Below are 24,095 nucleotides of genomic sequence, written 5' to 3' on the forward strand. Positions count from 1 at the left end.
TCACCAACTGGGGCAGTTATTAAAGGGACACGTGTAGTTCACAGGCGTCATGGATGCGTCATTTGTGGTGACCCTAAACCTGGAGCCCAACAGTGTGATCCTGATACTGACGGGGAGATGCCAAGCAGCTGGGGGTACCTGTGCACAGAGATGGGAGTGTGTATGCTGGCGGGTGATCCCATGCTTTTTATTAATTTTAGATATATTATATATACTCATCTGTGTGTGTGATACATATATATATATATATATATATATATATATAAAAAGGCATATATGTATGATTGATAAATTATGCATATACATATGGTATAAGTGACAGCATACCCTATATGTATGGCTATACTGTGACCACCCTATGTGTGTCAGGGGGGAGCTCCCTCACAGGAGCTGCTGCTGCTGCTGCGTGTCCCCTTTAAGTGGACCCAGGGGCCGCCCCCAGACCTCGCGAGAGTTGGCCCGCGAGATCTCGCGAGGCCGGGCGGCGGGGCCGCGATTGGCTCTCGCAGGCTCTGAATGTAAGATGGCGCCCAGGGAGCTGTGAGGCGAAAATAATCTATCCGAGAGGAATAAAGCATCGAGGCGGACGGAGGGCTCCAGCAGCAGCGGGGCCGAGGCCGCCGGGCGTGAGGTGGAGGACGGAGGTGGTGGCAGCGGCGGCTGCGGGGCAGGAGCCGGAGAGGGCTGCGTGCTGGGGACGGGCTGCCTCCAGACAGCGGGGCGGTGAGTGATACGGGCGGGACCAGGGGTGGGGGGGCCTCCTCAGCTGCACCGTCCGCGCCCCCATCACCCGGGCGGTATGGAGGAAACGGAGTACCCCCCCCCCCCATATCTCCAAATGGCATACAGTGCGCGCTCCCGACGCTCGCCTGTCACACTGTGGGCGCGCTCCCCCTTCTCTCTCTGTCGGCCTCCGCGCGCGCATCTGCCGGCGCGGGGGGCGCGCTTCTGTGTGAGCCAGCAGGGCGCGTTCCCGTGGGTGGTGCTGTCACGCTTTATTAGCCGGGATTCGTGGTGGTGGGGGGAGGGGACCTCACGTGACTGTTGGCCGCGGTCCCGGGGAGCAGCTCGGCGGCGCCCACCACGGCCGTCTCCTGTTCTGTGCGCGCCGCCGCGACCGAGGGCGGGGTCAGAGAGAAAGGAGTCGGTGCGCGGGAGCGCGCCCCGGAGGGAAGGTGATGACAGCTCTGTATGACACGGTCCCCTACACAGCGCTGTCACCCCGGGACACCTCACTGCCGCCTCCTCGGGTCACTGACACGTTCTGTATGCAGTCACGTCATGTATGTGACATGTGGCTGGGCCATCCCTGGGGACAACCTTAGCTAGTGCAGTTCTGGTGATATGCTGGGCCATCTGTTGAGGAACTACAAATCTCAGCACAACCCTCTAGCCAAAAATCTGTCCTACAGACTGCTAGTAAGGCTGTTACGGAACTACAACTCTCAGCCCAACCCTACAGCCAAAAGGCTGTCTAATACCCCTTTCACACACAAGGCGGTATTCAATTGTATTAGCGTGTATTATCTCGCGTCTAAAGTGTCGTGTTCGCGTTGATCGCAGCCAAAGAGGTCAGGTTTAGCCGCGTAAAACAGCTACTCCCGACCAAAGTGCCATTTGGGCGCCCAAACCGATCAATTTTCGCGTATTCCAGCTTGCACGAAATGCCGGCAAGGGCTGCTGATTGCGCCCGACAGGAGCAACAATTGATTAGTTCAGTCAGGCGCGAGGGGGGCTGGTTGAAAAAATTGCGTTCTGCCCATAGTGCAAAATCCCAGGTTTTTGCATATGAATGCACATTGTCCCCGGTTTTTGCTATGTGTGAAACGCAAATGACACAGATGGAAGTCCCAGGCCTGCGACCGGGCAAATTCACAGGTTGATAGACCCATGTATCTTTTGGGTCGTCGGTCTGAAAGGGTTATTATAGACTGCTACTAAGCTATTATGGAACTACAAATTGCAGAATGTCCTGACAGTCTGAGGTATTGGCAGAAGCTGCAGAGCACTATATGGGCAGAATTTCCGAAGCAGCGGCTTCAGTAAGCCGCTGCGTCCCGGTGGGCTGCTGGTGAATATTTTAAACGGCACTCAGTCAGTGTAAAGCACGTCGGGTTTTACACTGACTCCGGGTGCCGTTTTAAATATATATCTGCAACCCGTCAGGACGCAGCGGCTTCGTAAATTCTGCCCTCTGTCTCAAAGGCATGCTGAGTCTTGTGGTTCCACAGCAGCTTGCGAGCAAAGCGGTCATTAACTTTTGCACTCTGTCTATGGGTGTGTGTTGATCCTGCTGATTAACATGATTGGTTTTTTATTTAGTCTGTGCGAAGCTGCTTTTGGGTTGATGCTTAGCCAGGTATTGTACGATAAATAAAATGGCAACAGTACAGTATGTATTATAATGGTCTTCAGGTGCGTGCTAACACTAAAAACATATAATGGTACATGAACCCGGCATCTCTCAGTTCACCTTAGACCTCCCACCCTACCCAGTCCCATTGTTCTTGGACCTCTTACCTGGATGGTTGTCTGTCCTATCATCATGGCTGGGCCCTGCATGACGCGTACAGTGGGAGTGGAATGGGTATGAAATACCGCCGGCCGTGCGGCCGGTGTTTCGATTCCCGTCAGCAGCAGCTTGACAGGAGCAGAGTGCGACGCAGCGGAAGCCCGACAGCGCTGGAAATCCCGATAGTGGATATGTAAGTATCCACTAACCTAACCTCCCTAACCCTCCTTAGGGGTGCCTAACCCTAACTTCCCCCCCCCCAAGTGCCTAACCCTAATCCCCCCTCTAAGTGCCTAACCCTAACCAACCCCTTCCCCGCTACCCAAACCTGTCCCCCGGGGGGGTGCCTAACCCTAAGTCCCCCCCCCAGGGGTGCCTAACCCTCCCTCCCCCTAGCCTAACCCTCCCGGGGGGGTGCCTAACCCTAAGTCCCCCCCCCGCAGCTGTCCGCTCGCAGCGCCCGGCGTCTGGGAAATGCGGGCGTCTACATCTAGACACCCGGCATTTCACCCATGCCGGTATAAGACAGTCGGGAAGCCGGCTGCCGGTATATAGGCAGTCGGCTTCCCGATTGCTTCCCGTGGGAGTCGGGGGTGTGCCGTGTGCTTTGTGTGACATACATGTGCTGCATGTCATTATCATTAGCAAAGACTTTTATTATATTGATAAAAAAATAAAAGCAAACACCTAAAACTGAGGCAAAAGCACAAAATAGTAGTCACTGCTTATAGTGTCTCTGGGGATGGCAATGTGCATTGTTATATTATATAATGTGGCTGTATTAGACATTTGTTACACCGGAATGTCAAATGTGCCCTTAAATAAGGATGTGCTGTGCTGCGTCTTGTCCCATGTGCCTGTTACCCCTTGATTCCTCCCCTTTCCGATATAATAGTGCCTGTGTGCACGAGCCTCCATTGTAGTAGCGGAGTCCTGTATTACACGCAGGCTCGCTCCCTGCAGCACAGAGGAATTCCCTGACAGACAAGAAGGGCGGGAGAGCAGAACCCTGGGTTCAGCAGGAGGCCACTGTCTCCAGGTCACTCCTGGCTGTGACATTAACCCCCTGCTGCCTGCATAAGGGACCCCTGTGGAGACCTTAATTGTTGATGTTGCAATCAACTTGAATTTTTTTTCATATAGAATGAGGTCATTGATCGTTAGCTGATAACCTCTTAATATATAGAAGAGTTACACGTAGAAAACTGTTATAAAGCACGGTTGTAATTAGGATGCTATGGACATTTATATTAGGAGTTCCTAATATTAGTGTTTTGTATGCTGGCTTAGTCACATTAAAGGTGCATACACACGTAACGATTTTTTTGAACGATTTAACTATAATGATGTCGTTCAATCGTTCGAAATATCGTTCAGTTTCGGAGTTACAACAATGAACGATATTTCATGCGCGTTCCCATTTGTAGTTCATCATCCATTTCTGACTGACCAACTTAACGATTTTCATTAAAGGAAGGAACATTTTTCGTTCTTCGTTGAAAAAATTGTTCAAAAAATCGTTCACTTTTTCAAAGGAAAAAAGTGAACGGAAATCGTTCACTAACAAAATTGTTACGTGTGTATGCAGCTTAAGACATAAAATTTGGAATATTTACATTTTTATGTCAACTAAGGCTGGGTACACACCTAAACGACCAGCAATCGTGCCGATGTTCCGGGCGATTCGCCGTCACCCTGGACATTGCATGATTGCCCCTACACACTTAAAAGATTTAATGAATGACGGAACAATCATGGTTCCGTCCTTCATTAATATGTACAGCCTCACATGCGATATCGCGTTATTGACTGTGCAGCACGGCCAATCACACGATATTGCATGCGACCGCGGGAGCACAATAATTGGGCATACACACTGCACGATATGCCCGATTTGTCGTTCCGATTTAGCCAAATCGGGCCGATATCGTTCGAGGTGTGTACCCAGCCTAAGCGGGTAATTCAATTCAAAGAGAGATGCCGCAATGCCCGACTGCGCTCATATCGACCATTTACAGTAATGGAACGGCACATTGAATTCCGCCCTTAGTCATTTACTGTTCTTCTGTATCTTCCTTAATATGTTACAGCAGTTGAACGCTCTAGATCGGAACTAGGGTAACTGGCAAACCAAAAAGTTTAAGCGTGGGTTGTTTAATTTTTCTATTAATAGCTTAATGTGAAGGTTGAGAAATGAGAAGCCACATATATCTGGGATACGTTCAGCATCCTGTCAAAGGGGATTCTGGCGTTCAGAATCCCGGCGCCGGAATCCCGATGGTAAGTAGCGAGGTTAGGTACTAGGGGAAGGGTAAAGCCGCCCATACCCTGTGCGATATGCACCTTGCGACGCGACGGAGGATCCGATGGACGACATATCGGGCGGGCCCCACACACGGCGCGATCGGGTGACCGACTGCCCGATATGCCGGCACACCCCCCACCCCCACATAGCGCTGCATGGGATCGCACATCGCATCCCCAGATCAAATGAACCTGCAGAGAGATATGGGGGTGCGATGTAATACCCGACGGCAGCGCGCTCTGCTCGATATTATGCACATACACTGTACGATATAGCTGCTTTATCGCACTGTATATGGGCACCTTTACAGTTAAGCACTAAGAGGGGAGGGTTAGGGTGCGGGGAGGGGGTGGTTAGGTTTAGGCACTGGGGAGGAGGTTAGATTTAGGCACAGGGCAGGGTTTGGATACTGACTGACAGGTGTCTGTAGCCTAACCCTGTCAGGATGCCGGAGTCGGGATCCCGATCTCCAGAATCCCGTAATCAGCCCCATTTATTTATGTGGAAGCAGTATGTATTTCAGTATTAAATGAAAACCTGTTACAGCACATGGGGGATATTCTATTGTTCTTTATCGCTCCCCTAAGTAATGGGCGCCCGACAGGGCACTTTAATTGTTGCACCAATAGGACCCAAATGTACTGGGTTTAGCCGTGTCATGCGGCTAAACCTGTCTAAAGTCCTGGTTAGAGCGCCCAAACGACTGAGTTTTGATTCATGCTCGCCGCCTCTAGAGGGTGCGATCAGAAATCCGGGCACTCACTCCCAGCGCAGAAACAATTGAATTGCTCAGTCAGGCGCCAATTACAAACAAGAGTTTGAACTCCCCTCAATGACTTCATCTCCTCCTTTGGATGTTTATTAATTTTCTCTTTTTTTAATGTCAGGACTTCGGCGTGAGCTATGAATAATTCTTTGGAGAACACCATTTCATTCGAAGAGTATATCCGCATGAAGGCCCGGACGGTTCCGCAACACAGGATGAAAGAATTCCTGGATTCCTTGGCTGCAAAAGGGCCTGATGCCTTGCAAGAATTCCATCAGCCCCCTAGCAGCACCATGGTGTATCAGCAGGGAGCGAACTGTATTTACACAGATAGCACGGAAGTGGCCGGATCTCTCCTCGAGCTGGCTTGTCCTGTAACTACGAGCGTGCAGCAGCAGAGCCAACAAGAATCGCAAATCCAAGTTCAATCCCAGCAGGTGCAGGTGACTGACTGTCCTTTTTTTACATGTTCCCTCGTCTTAAAAAGTCTCTTTAACGCGGCTTATTTAAATGTGGCATTCTAGAAATATTGGGCCGAGAATCCAAATACCTTTCAAACAGAAATCTGTATATGTATGGCATTCCCGTTCATAAAACAATAGTGAGTTCTGTAGAAAATAAGTTTAAAAGTTTCCTGTTTTTACCCGTCTTTATTGTGGTTCATTTAATAACCTGGTGCGATGTGCTTAGGCTGCATATTGTACCATGTTATTACATTTTGAAATCATTTAGGGAAAATAACAGACATTGTTTTGCCACATTTAAATGATCTTGCACAGCATGACCTGTGCTTATGGTTCTTGGTTCAGTAGTTTATTATGAAGGTTTACTTTGTGCTTATTACACTACATGCCTTTGTCTTACATTAAGTGCATTGTAACAAATCTATAAAAGTGAACAGGACCTACTGGACTATAGATCTTACAGCATAGTGTTTTTGTTTTTATTCTAAAATACAGACCCACCCTACCCTCAACTTTTAATGATAACGCATAGTTTGATTTTGACAGAGTGTTTAGTTTGAGCCCCCATTTGTTTCCTTAGATCTTGCAAATCAGACACCTGTTTTATAATGGGGGAAGCCTGGCCTGTAAATGCTAGCAAGCAGATAAATATATGCCCAAAGATTTGCAGATGTCTGACGCTTTTAGCTCGCCTCCGAGAGATGTTAGTGGCTGAGTTTCCGTTGTTGATTTCAGATTCTTCCCGAAGCGCTCATCAGGCCTTGGATTCTCCATCCTGCCCCTCAGCTGAATCGAATCAACCTCTCCCCCGAGGGGTCGCAGGACTCCGGTATTTCAGAAGATTTGTTGGTCAGTTTCCCTAAGACAGTCTAGTAGTACATGCATTTCTGCAACCAAAAGTGGCTTCTGCCTCCAAAGTGAAATCTCCCAGAGCTGTTGCCATAAGGTGTCCTGGTCTGTAACTAATTCTCCAGATCAGTGCTGTCAGGATTGCTGCGGAACATGTGGCTTTGTGCCCATACCTATATGTATATGCTGCAGAATACTGGTGGGCTTTTTGGATTGATAGGAACAGCAAACTGAGTAATAAAGTTCACCCCTCTCCAATACAGAGTGGAGGCAGCTGTTTGTGGGCAGAGGCTATTTCCATGAGAATGCAACCTATCTATGCACGCGGTAACAGTGACGTGACCCACGCAACAAGTTCCTTTTGATAAATTGAACTCTCACAAATTTTGGCTGCATTTTTAAAGGCTTAACACATTTTTTTTATCTCTCCAGACTATAACCATATGTAGAGAATTGTGAGGTGGGTTGAGTTTGTCTCATTGGAAGATACCCAATTGATTAATGTCTTGGCTCTGTTAGTGGGGCTCTCCCACCTTGTATGTGTGTGAAAGCATCCAGGGAGGACAGCTACACAGCTAACACATTGGGCCCTATTTAATTAGCGGCGAAAACTGCCATTTTTTTCTCCAAAAAAGGCAAAATTTTTGCAAAAAAATCTGGAGAAAAGTTTTCTCCACCCCAGACTAGGAGAAAAAAAATGCTAAATCTCTATTTTTGGCTAAAAATATGGGGATTTCTTTCAGAACCCTTTGGACACCCCCCCCCTAATGATAAATCACCAGGAAAAAAAATCGTAAGTTGCGTACTTTGGTGAAAAACTGCGCAAATTTTGGGTGAAATAAAAAATTGTTAAAAAAAAGTTAGAAAGCTATTTTTTTTTTCCAGAAAATTACTGATCCATGTAAATTGGGGGTACGTTAAAATGGGTGCAAGTATATTTTTGTGTCATAAAAACGCAATTTTAAAAAAACGCCTGCTGCGACCGAGTGCAATGTTGAAAACACTTGGCACATCCATACCGCCCCCTGAAAAATCAGACCCAATACTTTAAAACCATTTTCAAATTTTTTATTTTTTATCCACCCAAAATTTGCGCGGTAGTTTTTTATCAAAGTACACAACTTACACTTTTTTTTCTCCCGGTAATTTATCATTCGGGAGTGTCCAAAAGATTCTGAAATCCCCACTTTTTTAGCCAGAAATAGGGATTTTGATTTTTTTTTTTTCTACTTGGTCTGGGATGGAGAAAATTTTCCTCCAGTTCTTATTTTTTTTTTTGCCTGGTTTTTTTTGTGAAGATAATTTTTTTTTTTTTTTACTACACAAAAAAGTCTGCTTTCACCACTAATTGAATACGGCCCATTGCAGCATTGTGCACGCTAGAAGTGGGGTTGTTAGTGACTGTTCTCTCCACAAATTGAGGTTTCTGAGGTAAGGCTTTTACTCTGACGGAGTTCACGAAGGTTACACTGCTGCAGGGAAAGCCTTTTTTATCTGGTTTTCGACGAGGGGGGATGTTTCCCTTTCCATTGTGTCTAGGTGTGCGGATAATTACACCAGCTTAAATTTCCATCAGTGTACCTAGTGATTTCTAAATAAGACTTTTAGGTCACTTTTCGATTCCAATGAATAGAGGGGGAGGGGTTTATGAGCATATTTGCAATGGCAGAGGACTTCAAATATCTTCCAGACTGGTTGAATGTAGCCCCATACTATAGTGTACAGTACTGGGACCCAGATGTACAGCGTAACATTCAGACTTTGTATGAAGGTTGTTTTGTTATCCCTAAATCTGGGAAAACTGAAATGTAAAATTTTATCAATTATTCCTGGTGAACCTTCAATCCACAACACAGAATAATTGGTTGGTAAGCGATGAAGAATACACTCTGGTTTTATTGCTATTAATACAATCTCAATGAGAAATTCGCGACCCTAATGAGTGTAATGAAGCCTTTGTCCTGGTTTTCTGGCTCGTTGCTTATTCTCTCTGTTCTCTCAGTCCTCAACACTTATCCAGTTCTTCATTTCTGTCTATGGTAATTGCAGCTGTGGCCACTGAAAATCAATATATTTTGACCACATAATTTCACACTAGTAATATGGATGGTTTATGGTGAATATTCGTCTTCATTAATTTCAGCTTTCCCAGGTATTTACAACATGAACCAATTACCAACTAAACCTTGTATTTGGGATGAGAGGGGCTTTTTTTGCATTGGGTTTCCATAGAATTGCATAATATTGAGTTGAATATACAAGCTAAACACCCCGGTATAACATATGTCACGCCAGTACATATAAATGCTAATTTCGTCATTGTGAGGAGTCTTAGGGGGCTGAGACCTTTAATGAATCTCCAGGTAATTTATTTCGGTGTGAATTTTTTTTAATTTTTTTTTTGATATTTATTAAATGCTGCTGACAATATAGAAGAGCTAAGATCCTAATATCTCCCTCAATGTGTTCCCGCTGCACAGTATTGTATAGAGATCACTACATCTTTATTAACTACTAAGGTCCGGTTATTGATTTTATGCCAGTTGCTTTATACAAATCCACTCTGTACTGCGCAGTGAGCAGTTCATCTTTCATATGTCGCTCATACTACAGTGCTGTGCCTAATATATTAGATTCCTTTCTGTAATTCTTCTGCAAAGTGGTCAGAATATTAATGTAATCGGCTGCAGAGCGGAGAAAAGCAACGTTTAATACTAAAGCAGAGCGTGGGTAACATTGTACTTATAATGGCGGCAGGCGCTTGTGGCCTAGGAGCCGAGACGTCAATATTGTGCAATTGTATCATCGCTCTTTTGTGTGATGGAATAATATCAACGCAACAATGTAATTTGATCCTTTTGCTGAAGTATTCATCACTTTGTGACATGGAATTATACTGACTTTATTAAGTTACTTTGTGTTTTCTGCTTTATAGAATATTCTTTTAATGTTTTGGCTGAGAAAGATCTTCCTAAATCTTTTGAGCTAAACGTTACGCTTTAACATGCGTTGTCAGTACACAGATTTGTATATATTACTATTAAGTGCTGTTCATTTGTTATACAGGTGCAGCAATCGCCCCAGCAGGTCACAGCCCAGCAACTTTCCCCGCAACTCAGTGTCCATCAGTCTAATGAACAGTCAATCCAAGTGCAAGTACAGATCCAGGGCTCGTCTCAAACACAGAGTGCACAGACGATACAGAGACAGTCCCTTCAAAGCCCCAGCCCTTCACAGCAACTTTCTAACTCCCAGTTACAGGTGTCCCAGATTCAGGTTCAGCACGTCCAGGCTGGCCAGCAGATGCAGCCTTCTGACATGCAGGATGATCACATACAGCACCAGCAGATGCAGCTGGTAGCAGGACAGTCGGTTGGCGGTATTCAGATACAGACAGTGGGAGCTCTCTCACCCCCATCCCAGCAGCAAGGTTCTCCCAGGGAGGGAGAGCGGCGATCTAGCACTTCAAGCGTCCTTCAACCTGTAAAGAAACGTAAGGTGGACATGCCCATCACATTGTCCTATGCCATTTCAGGGCAGCCGCTGGCAGCTGTTCTTGCAATCCCACAAGGCCAGCAGCAAAGTTACGTATCTCTGAGGCCAGACTTGCTGACAGTGGACAGTGCCCATCTGTATGGGGCCACGGGCACCATTACAAGCCCAACCGGAGAGACTTGGACCATCCCAGTTTACTCTGCCAACACTCGCAGTGACTTACAACAGCAGAACATAACCCACATTGCCATCCCTCAAGAGGCCTACAATACCGTCCATGTAACAGGCTCTCCAACCACTGTGACTGCAGTAAAGTTAGAGGATGACAAGGACAAAATGGGGAAAAATGCACACGAGGAAGTGGTTCAGACTCTGGCAAACTCCCTGTTCCCAGCTCAGTTTATGAATGGGAATATCCACATTCCAGTGGCCGTACAGGCAGTGACTGGGGCGTATCAGAACACAGCACAGACTGTCCACATATGGGACCCTCAGCAGCAGACCACGCTACATGAGCACGTTCAGCAGCAGCAGCATCCGCTACAGGTAACTTGTCCAGTTCGGAGAAGCTATATACTGTACTAAGACATTGCTTCCATAGTGTTTGGCAAGTTAGATGTGTTTTTAATTTTGAGATTTCTCTTTAAAACCCTGTTGACTACCTATGTCCACTATATAGTAATGCAGCTCTTTATTGCAATACTCCCTGTGATACATTGTAGTGACTCACCGCAAAACAGACAAAGAATCGGAATGGGATTGAAATACTGGCGGCTGTTTAGCCTACCCAGGGGGGTGCCTAGCCCTAATCTCTTTTTGGGGGTGCCTATTCCTAACCCTCCCCACTAGGGGTGCCTATCCCGAATCCTCCCCCACCCCCCACCCTCCCCAAAACCTAATCGCGCTAGACTCCCTAATCCGATGCCTGTCATAATCCAGACGTGGGCCCGAACGAGGTGAGTACGGGGCACCCATCCTGTTAGCTGCGGGAGGGGGGGGTTAGGGGAAGGGGTGTGTGGTTAGGGTTAGGCACCCCCCAGGAGGTTTAGGGTGCGGGGAGGGGGGGTTAGGTTTAGGCAGAAAATTTAGGGTTAGGCACTGGGGGGGAGGATAGGGTTAGGCACCCCTAAAGAGGGCTTGGGGAGGGGGGGGAGTGGGTTAGGGTACTTATCTTACGCTGGCGGGATTTTCTTCTGTCGGGCTCACAGTGTCGGGATTTGAACCGACTGCTTGACAGCCGCCAGCATTACAATCCATTCTCCTGCAAGAAACACTGCATTGGTGTAGCCATCACTGCATTGGTGTAGCCATCACTTGCATTGGTGTAGCCATCACTTGCATTGGTGTAGCCATCACTTGCATTGGTGTAGCCATCACTTGCATTGGTGTAGCCATCACTTGCATTGGTGTAGCCATCACTTGCATTGGTGTAGCCATCACTTGCATTGGTGTAGCCATCACTTGCATTGGTGTAGCCATCACTTGCATTGGTGTAGCCATCACTGCATGAGAGTCATTTATCAGAATAATTGAGGGGAAATAATTTTCCTTCTCCGGCTCATTCTGACCTGTTGGTTTTGAAAACTTATTACATTTCCATAGGGAATCACTGTACGGTATAATCTATCATGTCCTTACATCTGTGTAGTCTACAACTTGATGAGTCATAAGTGTTTTCCTAGTCACGAATTCATGAATGTTCATTGTCCATACGATATTAAGGTCTGGAGAGTTGCCATGCATTTCTTAGTGTCAGGGAGCAATAAAATTTTTTTCCGCTCCGGGTCTCTTATTTATAGTGACAGGAGATCGGGGTGCGATATACAATTGTTTTGGGTGCACATGGCTTTTCACGCATGTCGCTCCCAAGCAGACCTAGTCCTGGTTAGTGTGGAGTAATTCAGGACTATTCGAAGATTTCTACTCGCCGCCTCAGGAGGGTGCAAGCAGAAATCTGTGCGTCCGCAGCGTTCATGCCTGAACAAAGCAACAATTGAATTGCCCCGATGGGCGCCCATTAGTAGCAGCACTGTCTAAGGTTACAGTATCATCCTGCATCTAGGGGTTTTACGTCCTTCTATCCAATACCTGGTTTCGCTTTCTTATTGTGTTTTTATACAGTTCACGTTGACATCCCCTTGTTATATGATCGTCCTGCATGTGTTGGATGTTCGATATCGAACATCCAACACATGCATCAACCCCCCAACTACTATAACGACACTGCGATCAACAATCGCGGGTCCCTATAGTAAACGGACTAACCTGGTCGATATCAACCAGCTTGGCCTGCAGGCACGAGTGATGGTCGATATCGACTATCCGTGCCCACGCATAGATCATCGTTTGGTCGTTAGAGGGGTTGAAAAAAAGAACGATATAAACCAGAAACGTTATCGTTTATATCGTTCTTTTAAATTGGACTGTGTGTATGCGCCATTAGTTTTAAAATAATTTACTCAACCAGTCATTGTCTTGAAATGCGTTTTTTTTTTTTTTTTGTCTAATGTATATCAATCCATTTTATTTTGTTTTATATAATTATTATTATTATTATTATTATTGTTTTTATATTAGGAGGATGGAGTGCTCACGACAGTAGCAAGGAAAATATATATTGTGGAATTGCAGAATTGCACCCAACGGAGCAATTCAATTGTTGCTCCGTTTGGATGCCTAAAGCTGATGGGGGGCACATTTCTTTTTGCAGCCTCCTAAGGTGCGAGAAGAAATGTCTGCAAAGTCCGTTGTTTGGGTGCCCTAACCAATGGGTTTAGCCGCTTTACACAGCTAAACCCTAGTGCTTTTAGGCACGTTAAATACTAATGGATGCACGAACGGAGAAACAATCGATTTGCTCCGTCGGGCACTTATTCGTATAAACGCCCAGCAGGGGGCGAGCAAAAGAATTGAATCACCCCCTTTGTCTATATTCAGTGTCTGCAGGATGGTGAATGTGGTAGCATCTCCCATATCAGTCTATGTGCAGTGCTGCCTTACACTGACTGGTGCAGTGCCGCCAACACTGACTGGTGCAGTGCCTTCTCCTTTTGTGTTGTTAGCTCCTATCACACGTCTTTACACTTACAGGGCTGTGTTGGTCACATTTAGTTATTGTTGGCTATTCAGGGAGAGCATTATGGGAAGAATATAATAAGTGCCTACCTCTACATCCAAAGGGGATATTTTAGGACAAATATATTTACTAGACTGAAAACGCATATGGGCGAATGCAGCGAATAGCGGAACTGGCAAAAAGGTCCGTTTTTTTTTAGAGGGGGGGGTATCGGTCTGTACCCCCAATAAAGCCTAACTCACCCGGGGAATCAATATTGAAGTGTATTATTTATTAGCCATAATAAAAGTAATTAGGGATCTTATTTTAAGTCAAAGGGCTGTTATATGCATAAGTGTGAATAAATTATATTAAGCAATGTCTTTTAAGACAAATAAATGCTGTAGATAAATTGGGGGTACATGTAAATGGATACTAGTATATTTTGGGGTTTGTAAAGTGCAGAATAAAAAAAATGTTAAATACACCTGCTGTAGCCTCCTGCAATCCTAAAAACACCTGTCCCATCCACACAGCACCCCAAAATACCTGTCCCAGTACTTTAGCCCAATTTTCTAACACTTTTTGCACTTCTACCCCAAAAATGACATGGCTTTTTCAGGAGGTATTTAGAAAAATAATATATATTATTTTTTTTTGCCTAACTAGTCATTAGTAGGGAGGAAGTCCCCACTTTTTTTCCCCTCAAAAATAGGGATTTTGCACTTCTATTTTCCTGCCTTTTGATGTAAAAACTTTTTCGCCTGTTTTTGCCTATGGCGTTTTCACCTAGGAGAAAACGTCCTGGAATTGAATAGGGCGATACTTCGGAAACAGGTGAAAACCGTGCATCGGCGAAAACTTTTCGCCTCCTAATTTAATACGGGCCTTAATACTTAACATACTGTTACCTCTATGCTTGGAGATGTAGCAGTGTGTGTCAGATCTTTGTGACCGCTCTAGGTTTATGTCGGATTCTTCGCACCTGACCTAGTGACAGTGAGGGAGTTTGTGATTGGGCAATACATTTCCTATAGTGTTTTTAGATGTTAGACTCCACAATGTGTACAGTTTTCAGTGCAACATATACCTGCCATTGGGTGACTATTAGCATTGACGTCTGTACACTTTTATTATTCAGTATTTTATAATAAATTGCCATTTTCTGTGACCTAAGACATGCTATGGTAATTACATTGTACAACAAATTAATACTTTTAATTTGTTTCCTTTCTAAAAATAAGTCATACATTACTAATTTGAGGTCAAGAAAAACTAAAATGAATTCAGAATGTTTTTACTAGCTCTATTTTTGAGCGATACTACTTGCACTATACTGTATGTACATTACTAATATAGTCATAGTGAAAAGCTATTTTAAAATAATCTGATAGTTTCTTGATTGAATTAAAACTGTTATTTATTTTCTATCAAGCACAAATAAGAACACAAACTGAAACAAACATACAGCATAGGAAAGTACTATGTAATATAGTGGCCTATTCATGGGGGTGCTTTCTCTTTGCTTGTCGCTTGTACTCCTCTCCTGGGGCTTCTCTTGTCACTGTCCAGCAGTAGTGATCACCTACCCTGATATCTTTGTTCCATTGCTGAGATGTCTTGGTGGAATCGCTCCCTATGCTGTCACTCAGTGCACCACAGTTATCTTGTGTGGGTAATCCCATGAGTCACATATATTTTAATAGGGGAGGGGACAAATAACGGATTCATTTAATTTGGTCATTAGGCCCCGCCCCCTTTGCGCGGAACGCAGATTGCTGGTAAGATTCTCTCCATTCTGCCCACTTCACTAGGAATACCCCTACATCGCCATAAATGGGCTATATGTCGGAACTCAGAGCTAACTGAGAGTTTTACATGTCATATTCATTCTTTGCATGCTGAAATCAATTAGAAGTAGCTATTTTCACATCGGAAACATTGTCATTGTTGTGCGTTGTTATCCTTGCCCTAGTGAAAGGTAGTGCTAGCTGACCAAGCCTATGTTGGACGCAGTGCACTCTGGGGCGTGTTTCTCTTTTGTCAAGTGCTGATAAGAAGATAGTCATGTGCTAAATCAAATTGTGTTTAAGGCAAACTGGTTTGGGTCATAAGCTGGCCATACACAGTGCGATATGCACCGTGCGACGAGACTGGGGATCAGACGTATCGGGTGGTCCCCACACACAGTGCGATCGGGTGGCCGACAGCCCAATATGCCGGCTCCCCCCCCCCACCCACATAGCGATGCATGTGATCGCACATCACATCCCCCAGATCGACTGAACCTGCAGTAAGGTCTGGAGGTGCGATGTACGACCCCCACGGGTGCGCGCACTGTCCGATATCATGCCCATACATGGTACGATATAGCGGCCAAATCGTACAAATCCGTCAGATCGGCTGATATATCGCACCCTGTATGGGCACCTTTTAGATATATGAAAGGAGGAATGTAAGTTGTGTTTATATTTTGAGATGGTTTCCTGTACTAGTCTTATGGTGCGTAACCAGTAGCAGATAGAGGAACGACAGTACAATTTGAATTACAACATTGTAATCGTACAGTCGTTCCTCTTCCCCTGTAGTGCCTACACTGAATGATCAGTCGTTCAGTGTAGGCATCCTCCCTCATCCCCGAACATGGCCAATCTGTCATTATCGGCAGATTGACCGGCATGTTCAGGCGATGATTGTTGTCGAAAATGACCAGCGGGAGCGCGCATCGTTGGTCGTTTTCGACATTTTCATACCCAATTTGCGAACGATTAATGAGCGTTTGAACGATGTCGTTATCGTTCAGTCGCTCATTTTAATCGCCTAGTGGCTACACGGCTCAAGACGTTTACAACTACTTCTATTGTGTCCCCTTACTACAGTGATTTCAACTTGAGGCACACTACACAAAACTTTAAAATTGCCTTGGCACACTATCCAGCAATGCAGCGTGCATGACCAATGAAAAAAGGCACACATTGGCTCCCTTATTAAAAAATACACACACATTGACCTCCACAGGAATAAAACACACTACATTGTCCTCTTTAGGAATAAAACGCACTACAGTACAAGTGTGCTAAGATGACCGCCGCGGCACACTAGTGTCCCATGGCACAGTGGTTGAAAAACGCTGCCTTACTATATAAAGTGCTGATGTGGCTCTTGTAGCGTTTTCTCTGACAATCCAGAGAGGATTGTACTTCTGTAACCTATTGTATGCTGTGATTTGTACCAAGCACAATCAGCAATGAGCAGTAAACCTCTTTCCTTAAGACTCCTGCATCTGGTTGTATCCTGTCAGTACCAGAGGAGCACCAAACGCTACTCTGTTCTCCTCCTGTTCTGAGTTGAGCCCAAAGTGTCCGAAGCTGAAACCCTTTGCCAGTTACTCAGTTCAGACTGGTCCATAGTGAGGGACCAGTGAGAATTGGCTGACTCTACCCAGGAAGTGTTGCAGCAGTGTATCCACACATTGCCAGACGTAGGCTGTTCTAGGTGCTGGTTTTAGGAGCTTGGTGGTGGCAGCGAGTTACCCGTACACTACACAGTGGGAGGAGTCAGTAATAGGCGGTTACTGACTGTGGGAGGGTGAATTGAGCCCACGTAGGCTACTCAGGTTAATCGACCCTCTATTCTTGTAAAGTATGCAGATATTGGTATAAATCAATTTTGGCAAACCTTGGATTGTATGGATCTATGTCAGGATGGATGTTAATATAAATCCATTAAAGATACTGCACATATAGGCTTTCAGCTTACGGTGACGGGCGCTGCTATGTTATGATCTTTCTGAAAGTCTGAGGCTGGCAGTTATCTGGGCTCGTTGAAGCGGCAGTTGGTGGGTGTCAGTTCTGCACAGTACAATTGGTGCTGGCCCTGAATGGGATATGGTACTGCGGTGCTAACAATACTCAGCTTCTTCAGGTATTTTGTTTGTTATGATAATATATTATCAAAAGTAGAAATCTGTAACAAAGTGTCAAAGAAAGCACTAGGTCAGTGTGGTACCTTTTTGGCTTCTCTGACAAGCCCTAAAACTCATCTGAAATGCTTGTGTGGTAGTGATTGTCTTATGTTTTTTTCCCCCCTTGTATTATCACTGAAGATAAAGGTTAATATGCCATTGTGTTGGTGTTTTATTGCTTTTAATTTGTTGAATGTTGTAGACAGTCTATTACAAGTATAATCATTACTCTACCTTTTGTCTGTGTCTAGCCCTCACTGCCTGTTTATCGGTCCAGTATCTGTAATATGACCTGTGTAGTGTGAAGGCTATTTGTGCTATCTTTTCTACTGTAATCTGTGGGACAGTATTTAGCAATGTAATATATGCAGATTATTCCCTGATTAGGAGCAAATCCTGGTAGAGTTACTATTTGCACCTGGACAAAATATAGCCCATATTCAATTAGTTTCGCACCTGCGATACTCTTCCGCCTGCCGCACAGTTCGCCTACTTCGCGTGTATTGGCGGTAGAAACTTATCAGGTGCTCCTCCTCTATTCGCCGTATTCAATTCCAAAAACGCGTCCTGGCGATACTCACAGTCAAAATGCTCTGAGTGATGGGGAAGTCAGCCTAACACCCCCCAAACGATGCACTAACAATGGGGATCAGTATAGATGTCCCCGATTAGCCCCCCTGGAGCTATATGGGGTACTTAAGTGCTTTCAATTGACTATATAGTGTCTTTGCACAAGTGGTGAAGAATAGCATTAAGCTGTTTTTTTTTGCTGAAAATAAGTAGTCCTGTCAAATTAGGCGCCACACTCTGCCCTATTTTAAAAAGGCAAGATGCGCCCTGGCCTTTTAGTGGCTCTCCGCTAAAACAGCCTGCCCTGAGCCTTCCCCACCCATGTGCCCGCTGTGTCCCGCAGGTGGATAAAGTTGTGGTGTCCGATCACATCTGGGTGAATAAAAATCATGAGGGGGGAGGTTGGGGGAAGCCCAGCACCTTCATAAGTGCTGGGCACGCCTCCAAGTGTGACGAATTGCGGACGTGCCACAAGGACATGCCCCCTTTTCCAGGAACACACAGAAGATTCCTTGCTCGTGATTCTGCTGCCTGCCTTCTAGCGGGAACATTAAGGGCTAATACTTCTGGGTGACGTTTATAGACTGATTTTGTAACTACTCCAGTGTATGCAGCCTAAGTGGCACTTTTATACAGGTTTTACTGAGCCTTAGAAATGAGCAAAAAAAAAAAAAAACCCTACTGGATACCGGCAGCTGTAATACAGCGAGCACCAGGTCTTTATCGGCCATCAGCGTGTTTTGTACATACAGCAGAAGTACTTCAATCAGTATGCCAGTTTGACGAATGTCCACTTACATTTTTGTTGGCACCTGGATGTTGCCTGGCGTAATATAAAATGTCACCAAATGCCATGAGCTGCAGCCTCAGGGCTATACCTGCTTCAGTGACGGCATAAATAAGTACTGGTATTTGCACGCCAGGCTTTTATCCAGTTTGTCCATCTCCGTTGATGAGACTGTACATCCTGACCACAGCCTGTACCCTCCTTGTTACAGCCCTCGTAGGTCTCTTGGGTCCTCTCTTCCTTAAGCTTTAAAGCGCCAATGAGCATGACATCTTTAGTTACTACACTCTAACTTGTGTGCATTGGTCATTTTTCTCTTACTATTTGTACATCAAAAGGTGTCACTTTCTAAATAACGGATGCTGCGATTGCTAGTAGTAAAGCAGGTTTTGCATGTGCATTAGAGAGCATGGACCACTCCTTTTACCAGTAGCTCCCATACAGTTTGATAAATCTCATGTGGACTTGATCTGATAGGAATAGACAAGTAAGATCTTCTAGTGCTGACAGACTGGACCCTATCACACTGTAGCTGGGTATTCCCAAGTTATGTTGTCAACAAAATGCCTAACAGTGGAGTCATGCTCTTCAGTTAGAGCGCTGTGATCAGTGGAGGGAGATCCGGTCTGAATCCAGGCTTCCCGTGCCAAACCCTGGAAGGGTCTGTGATAGGTGACCAGGAAGCAATCGGGAATTACAAAGTAATGAAAGTATGTGAAACAGAAAATAAGTGTAAAATGACTGGATGTAATCTAGTGCTAGCTGCAGGCTCATGTCCGTGCAGTGCTTTAAGTAAAGTACACATGAGTTTACCATAAACCTGCTTTAGGAACATCCCAGCCATATTTAGAGTTTGGTCTCAACTTAAACGGCACATTCAATCAGGCTTATTACATGCTATGAAGACAGTACACAAGCTTTCAGAGGTAGGATCATAGGCACAGACCAGTAGGACACGCTACATTCATGTCTGTGTACCATTCACGTGTGTGAACGGTTACTTCATTTTTTTCATCTTTCCCTCTCCCATATTAATGAAATCACTGCCTCACATTCTGCTTTATTACAATACACTGGTGTCTGTTCCAAGCAAGATGCTTTTATGGTGCGTGATAGTTCATTACTATAATCTAATGTTTGTGTTTATTTAGTGTTACGTTTTGCTTTTATCTGGTGTTTTCTGTTTTTGGCTCTCAAATTTGTCAAACTCTCAGTAGGCTTTGTATCCAATGCACCTGACAACTTCCATAAACCCATAATACCACTAACCTTTCTGCATATAACATTTACTTACTACTCAGCATTTTACAATTAGGAACACAGTTAAATGTCTGGGTATTAACAAAGAGAGAGCGCTGGCTGCTCAGCCAATTACAAGATGCGCTCAGCGGCCACTTTGGGGGGGGTATGCAATCGGGAAGCCGACTGCCTAAATACCGGCAGCCGGCTTCCCGACTGTCATATCCTGGCAAGGGTGAAATGCCGGGCGTCTAGCATCGTCGTGATGCCGGGTGCCGCGAGCGGACAGCCGCAGGGGGAGGTTTAGGTCTCCCGGGGGGGGGACTTAGGGTTAGGCACCCCCCCGGGAGGGTTAGGGGGAGGGAGGGTTAGGGTTAGGCACCCCGGGGGGGGGGACTTAGGGTTAGGCACCCCCCCGGGGGACTTGGGTTTAGGCAGCGGGGAAGGGGGTGGTTAGGGTTAGGCACTTGGGGGGGAGGTTAGGGTTAGGCACCCCTAAGGAGGGTTAGGGGGGTTAGGTTAGAGAATACTTACCTATCCACGATCGGGATTTCCAGCGCTGTCGGGCTTCCGCTGCTCGGAACTCTGCTGATGTCAGGCTGCCGCTGCCAGGAATCGAACCGCCTGCCATGCGGCCGGCGGTATTTCATACCGATTCCTTGGGGGGAATTCAATTGAACGCAATGTGCCACATATTGGCCACTGTTTAACAATTGTCTGTCCCAGGCGCCTGGTTTGAGGATCAGAAACTGCTGATCTCTCGAGATTTTCAACACTGCAGTTTTTAGGGTTTACAGAGAATAGCGCCGAAAGGAAAAAGGAGTGTCAGTTCTGTGGGTAAAAATGGCTGGTTTATAAGAGTTCAGAGGAGAAAGGTCAGACAGGTTCAAGCTAATAGGAGAAGTGACCGTAACTCAAATAATCCTGTTATCAGTGGCGTGCAGGAGAGCACCTAGAACCTTGCAGTGGGGAGGGTTAGGTACCACTGGGGGGAGGTTAGTGTTGGGCACCACTAAGGGAGGGTTAGGGTCCTTACCTGCGCCTGTCGGGATTCTCACCATTCGACATTCCAGAGTCTGTATTCAGCCGACAGCATATCATAACTATTCCATTAAAAATATATATATATGCTGTTCTTTGTACCATGCTGATGATTTGAATACACTTTTTCTGGTTACATTATTGATTGGTGCTGCCTTGTTCTTTGTTTTGGGGAACTCAGGAGAGTGTATTTGCATTTAGGAAGGCACCCAGCTGATGTACATGTTGTGCGGAGTGCCAGACTATATTGGAATATATAAAATATAGTGTGTTTATATAAAAATATGCCTGGCCTCTTTTAATTGTACTTCTACAGACAAATGGTAGTGTCAGATTGTAGGATAAGCAGCAGAAATCTATGGATCCATCCAGCCTTATGTTATTGAATCAGGCAGGGGTGTAATGGTGTGCGGAATGTGTTCTTGGAATACATTAAGCCCCTTAATACCAACTGAGCAGTGTTTATATGTCACAGCCAATCTAAGGATGGTTAGTGACCGTGTGTTCCTTTGTGGGCAATTCAATTCTCTTTGCGGGGATGTATTTCCTGTGTTACGTGCCCTGAGCTATTCAATTGCCCACACTGTAAACCCGCGACTAGTGGATTTCTGCTCGCACCCTCCTGAGGTGTGGTTACAAATGTGCGCTAACTAGTGCCGCGGATCTAGTCGCCATGCTATCTCGTGCAGGGACATCATCGTGCCCTGCACTGAAGTCAGAAAATTCAGTTTACCGTGACTAAGCTGTGGGCATTAGTCGCTGTAAACTGCAGACAATTGAATAGCTCCGAGCTTTGTATACAGATATACAAGAGGCATTATCAATAGAATTCCCTACTGTACCTTTATTTTACACCGTACCCAAGGTGCACAAAAGCACTGTAAATCCAGTTTGTTGTAGACCGATAATTTCGGCTAGGAATTCATTATTTCATCTTGTTTCTATATATTTACAATCCTTTCTGAATCCTTGTGTGCAGAATATACCATCACATTTAATAGATACGACTGACCATTTGTTGAGACTAGAGGAAACACAAGCTTTGCCTGACCATGCCATGATGTGTACAGCGGACGTCGCCAGCCTCTATACCGGCAATCCCGCATGATGCCGGTATAGAGGCGGTGAAACAAATAGATTTCTGATAACCTAGTGTATAAGGGACCACCGATAGAAATTTTTTGTGAGATTACTAACATTGTTGTTAACTCGTAACTATTTTCTCTGTGATGGCAGGTACTACCTGCAGATCTCGGGTTGTGCCATGGGGTCCCCAGTGTCCCCGGCATATGTCAATATGTATATGTATTATATAGGACAAAAATTGTGTTAATGCTAATGAATAACATATCGGAGATTCATAGACTATTAATTCTGTGGACAGGCACAGAAGAGGAATTGACATCCTTATGGGAAACACCGAATAAATCAGGAGGAGGAGTAACATTTACATACAACATTAGTAGTTCTAACATCCAATATTTGGATGGAAACCTTTCCCTGCATAATCAGAAAATAGATACATCATTGTTTACGAAATCAACGGATAGGAACACTATTGCTGGCCATACACTGTGCGATGCACCGTGTAGTGCGACTGCCGATCCGTCACTGCCTGCATTCCTGCGGTCCCCGCAGTCCGCATGATATGCCGGCTCCCCCCTCCACCGTTTCAATGGGATCGTATGGGATCGTATATCGCATCCCAGGTCAGATGGTTTTGTAAGAAGACCTTTGGATGCGATGTACGACCCCCCGCAGCACGATATCAGGTACGATATCGTGCCCATACACGGCACGATATAGCACCTATATCGTGCCGATCCGTGTATGGCCACCTTATCTTTAAGGTATGATAGTTCTCATCCAACAGCTTTGCGTAAGGGGTTGCCCTACTCGCAATTATTGCGTGTCAAAAGGATCACTTCAGATCCAGAACAGGTAGACCAAGCTCTATCGCAGATGGTAGACAAATTTGTAGAACCGGGATATAACAGACATGAACTAGAAGCTCTTAAGACTAAAGTGATGAAGATACCACAAAAACAATTATTAACCCCCCAAAAAAAATCAACGGAGGGAGTTAGTTCAGAGCATACCATAGGTTAATAGGTGTAACCACACAGTTAAGCAACTACGAAACCGGTTAAACAGTGCTGGCCAATAGTAAACACTGATAGGGATTTACTAGTTTTGAATAACACCAATTTATTACCAAGCTTCCCTAGAGGAAGAAATATTAGAGATCAAGTAGTGAAATTGGACATTACGGGACTTAAGAAGCAACCAACACATAGGAGCGCTATCAGACAGGCATTAGTGATGGGTTCTTAGCGACCAACCAGTAGCGAGGCATTGTGTACTAGCGAGACATGGAATAGCTACTATTAGATCTATTATTGTAGACCACATACCACCTAATATGAGAGGATGTAATAGAATTAAATGCTTATTACAAAAGGAGAGTAGGTGGATACACACATTGGGTACTCTAGCGCCGAGAGGGTTAAATGAGACTCTTGGGCTACAATGCTTTCTATAACGACATGTAATATGCACAGTTATGGGTTGATCTGTCTGATCATTTTTATGTATACTCATAATGAAATATTGAGAGATACACAGTGATGATTATATATGTGTGCTTGTTTGACTAACATTATATATTTGATGATATGTTACTTAGTAACCATGCTTTTCTTTTTAAGTACTTACGGGCTGGGTGGGCGCCGCTGGATGACATCACCGCGGCCGCGACTCATGGTTTCAGAGCGTGGACGGGTGAGCCAGACAGCGGCGTCTCACAGGTGAGTCCTGATTTTTATATGGGGTGTGGTAATAGGGTATATATTGTTTGTACATGTATGTTTGTATCATCCTTGTGTCCTTGAAGATGGAGGGTAGTGTCAAATTGTAGGATAAACAGCAGAAATCTATGGATCCATCCAGCCTTATGTTGTTTAATCAGGCAGGGGTGTAATGGTGTGAGGAATATTTTCTTGGAATACATTAAGCCCCTTAATACCATCTGAGCAGTGTTTAAATGTC

General features: G+C 45.2%; 1 protein-coding gene across 4 annotated transcripts in view; it reads left to right on the top strand.

Annotated features, from left to right (window-relative positions):
• Window positions 1-484: 484 nt before the first annotated feature.
• Window positions 485-24,095, top strand: part of QRICH1 (glutamine rich 1) — a 37,194-nt gene continuing 13,583 nt past the window's right edge. Inside the window, exons 1-5 of one of the 4 annotated variants that reach the window (XM_088453993.1) lie at window positions 485-723; window positions 5,705-6,026; window positions 6,783-6,896; window positions 9,963-10,937; window positions 23,756-23,854. In XM_088453993.1, the coding sequence (XP_088310119.1) occupies window positions 5,721-6,026; window positions 6,783-6,896; window positions 9,963-10,937; window positions 23,756-23,854 (1,494 nt within the window). In that variant the 5' untranslated portion in view covers window positions 485-723; window positions 5,705-5,720. The remainder of the gene's footprint in view (window positions 724-5,704; window positions 6,027-6,782; window positions 6,897-9,962; window positions 10,938-23,755; window positions 23,855-24,095) is intronic. The other 3 variants (XM_088453994.1, XM_088453995.1, XM_088453996.1) reach the window with 3 other exon arrangements.

The sequence above is a fragment of the Taudactylus pleione genome, unplaced genomic scaffold, assembly GCF_031769625.1.
Source record: "Taudactylus pleione unplaced genomic scaffold, aTauple2 ptg000607l, whole genome shotgun sequence".
In the NCBI taxonomy this organism is placed as follows: domain Eukaryota; kingdom Metazoa; phylum Chordata; class Amphibia; order Anura; family Myobatrachidae; genus Taudactylus; species Taudactylus pleione.